The following is a 1,152-nucleotide window of genomic DNA, read 5'->3' as shown; positions in this document are numbered from 1 at the left end:
TAGTGACCCGCCCCCTTTGAAGTAAATTCAAAATGGCCAACTTCCTGTACAATTTAGCTCATGGCTGCATGAGACATTTTTGTAGGTCTTGGCCTTATACATATATTCCATAAAATTTTGAAAAAGCTAGGTGAAACACACAAGCGGGGCTGCTTTTTTGAAAATTTCTAGAGGGCGATAGAGAGCCTTTCGAATTGTGACATCCTCAAAGCCTAAAAACTCATCCGAGAATATATGAGGGCAACCTTCTTGACCTGCTCGGAGATAAACATCCAAGAAAATAACTTGTATTAGCTTTTACCAGTTGGTGGCGCTACCACTACGATGAAAAATAAGTTGGTAGACGTCTTCTGAGTTGTGTGCAGGCAGCGTGGGTTCAGTGGCCACTCAGTGATGGTGTCTATGTCTGCCCTGTGACTGACTGACGACCAGTTCAGGGTGTAGTGCGCCTTTCGCCCGTACTCAGCTGGGATAGGCTCCAGCACCCTCCCGTGACCCTATACAAAATAAGCGGTGTTGATAATGACATGACATATCAACGTTCACATTTATAAATTTTCGTTACACATTTGTGACTTCAATTATGCATTTGCAGATTCAGATTACTCTTTTGTGACTTTGTTTACAGGTACGGATTCCTATTGCACATTCGTGTGTAGAAATACATGGGTGTTAATTGTTTTCCTATTATAATGGCCCAATACAAATGTTTTTCAAACTTTTCCCACAGATATGTGTTTTGTTCTAATGTAGTTGCCGTAGTAAGTGATCAACATATCCAACCTTCTGCGCATGCGCGACTAACATCGAATAGTGGTCAAATCGTGTATTGACAGCATCGAGTGTTCAAAATATTAGAAGTGGCTGTCCCCGGATCATTGTCATGTAACCTGGAAACACTTCGAGTCTATAGGACGTCATTTGGTGACCTAAAATGGCGGAGTGGCAGTCAGAGGTGGATGTTTTGGTCCAAAGAGTAGTTAAAGACATTACTAATGCTTTTAAAAGGAACCCTAACATGTGAGTGTGACTGTCTGTAATATTTACTGGCTGTCTGTTATTTGGAACGACTCTGTCGTCGCTGTTGACCAGCAGTTAATCTATGAGTTTGGATTTATAACTTGGGATGTGAGCTCGTCGAGCAAAGTTTAC

The 1,152-nt window shown here is 41.8% G+C and overlaps 1 protein-coding gene across 3 annotated transcripts in view; it reads left to right on the top strand.

Annotated features, from left to right (window-relative positions):
* The first annotated feature begins 832 nt into the window (after window positions 1–832).
* The window catches only part of ptar1 (protein prenyltransferase alpha subunit repeat containing 1), a 102,011-nt gene continuing 101,691 nt past the window's right edge, over window positions 833–1,152 (top strand). For all 3 annotated transcript variants that reach the window (XR_015844678.1, XM_088303411.1, XM_088303401.1), the window contains exon 1: window positions 833–1,020. Coding sequence is in view for 2 of the 3 variants with exons in the window: in XM_088303411.1 (XP_088159537.1) it covers window positions 935–1,020 (86 nt within the window). In the remaining variant the exon portion in view is untranslated. The remainder of the gene's footprint in view (window positions 1,021–1,152) is intronic.

Source organism: Idiotropiscis lumnitzeri, chromosome 1, assembly GCF_059441095.1.
Source record: "Idiotropiscis lumnitzeri isolate Australia: NSW breed Sydney's pygmy pipehorse chromosome 1, RoL_Ilum_1.0, whole genome shotgun sequence".
Taxonomy (NCBI): Eukaryota; Metazoa; Chordata; class Actinopteri; order Syngnathiformes; family Syngnathidae; genus Idiotropiscis; species Idiotropiscis lumnitzeri.
The sequence above is the reverse complement of the archived record's forward strand: the minus strand, read 5'-3'. Positions and strand labels throughout refer to the sequence as shown.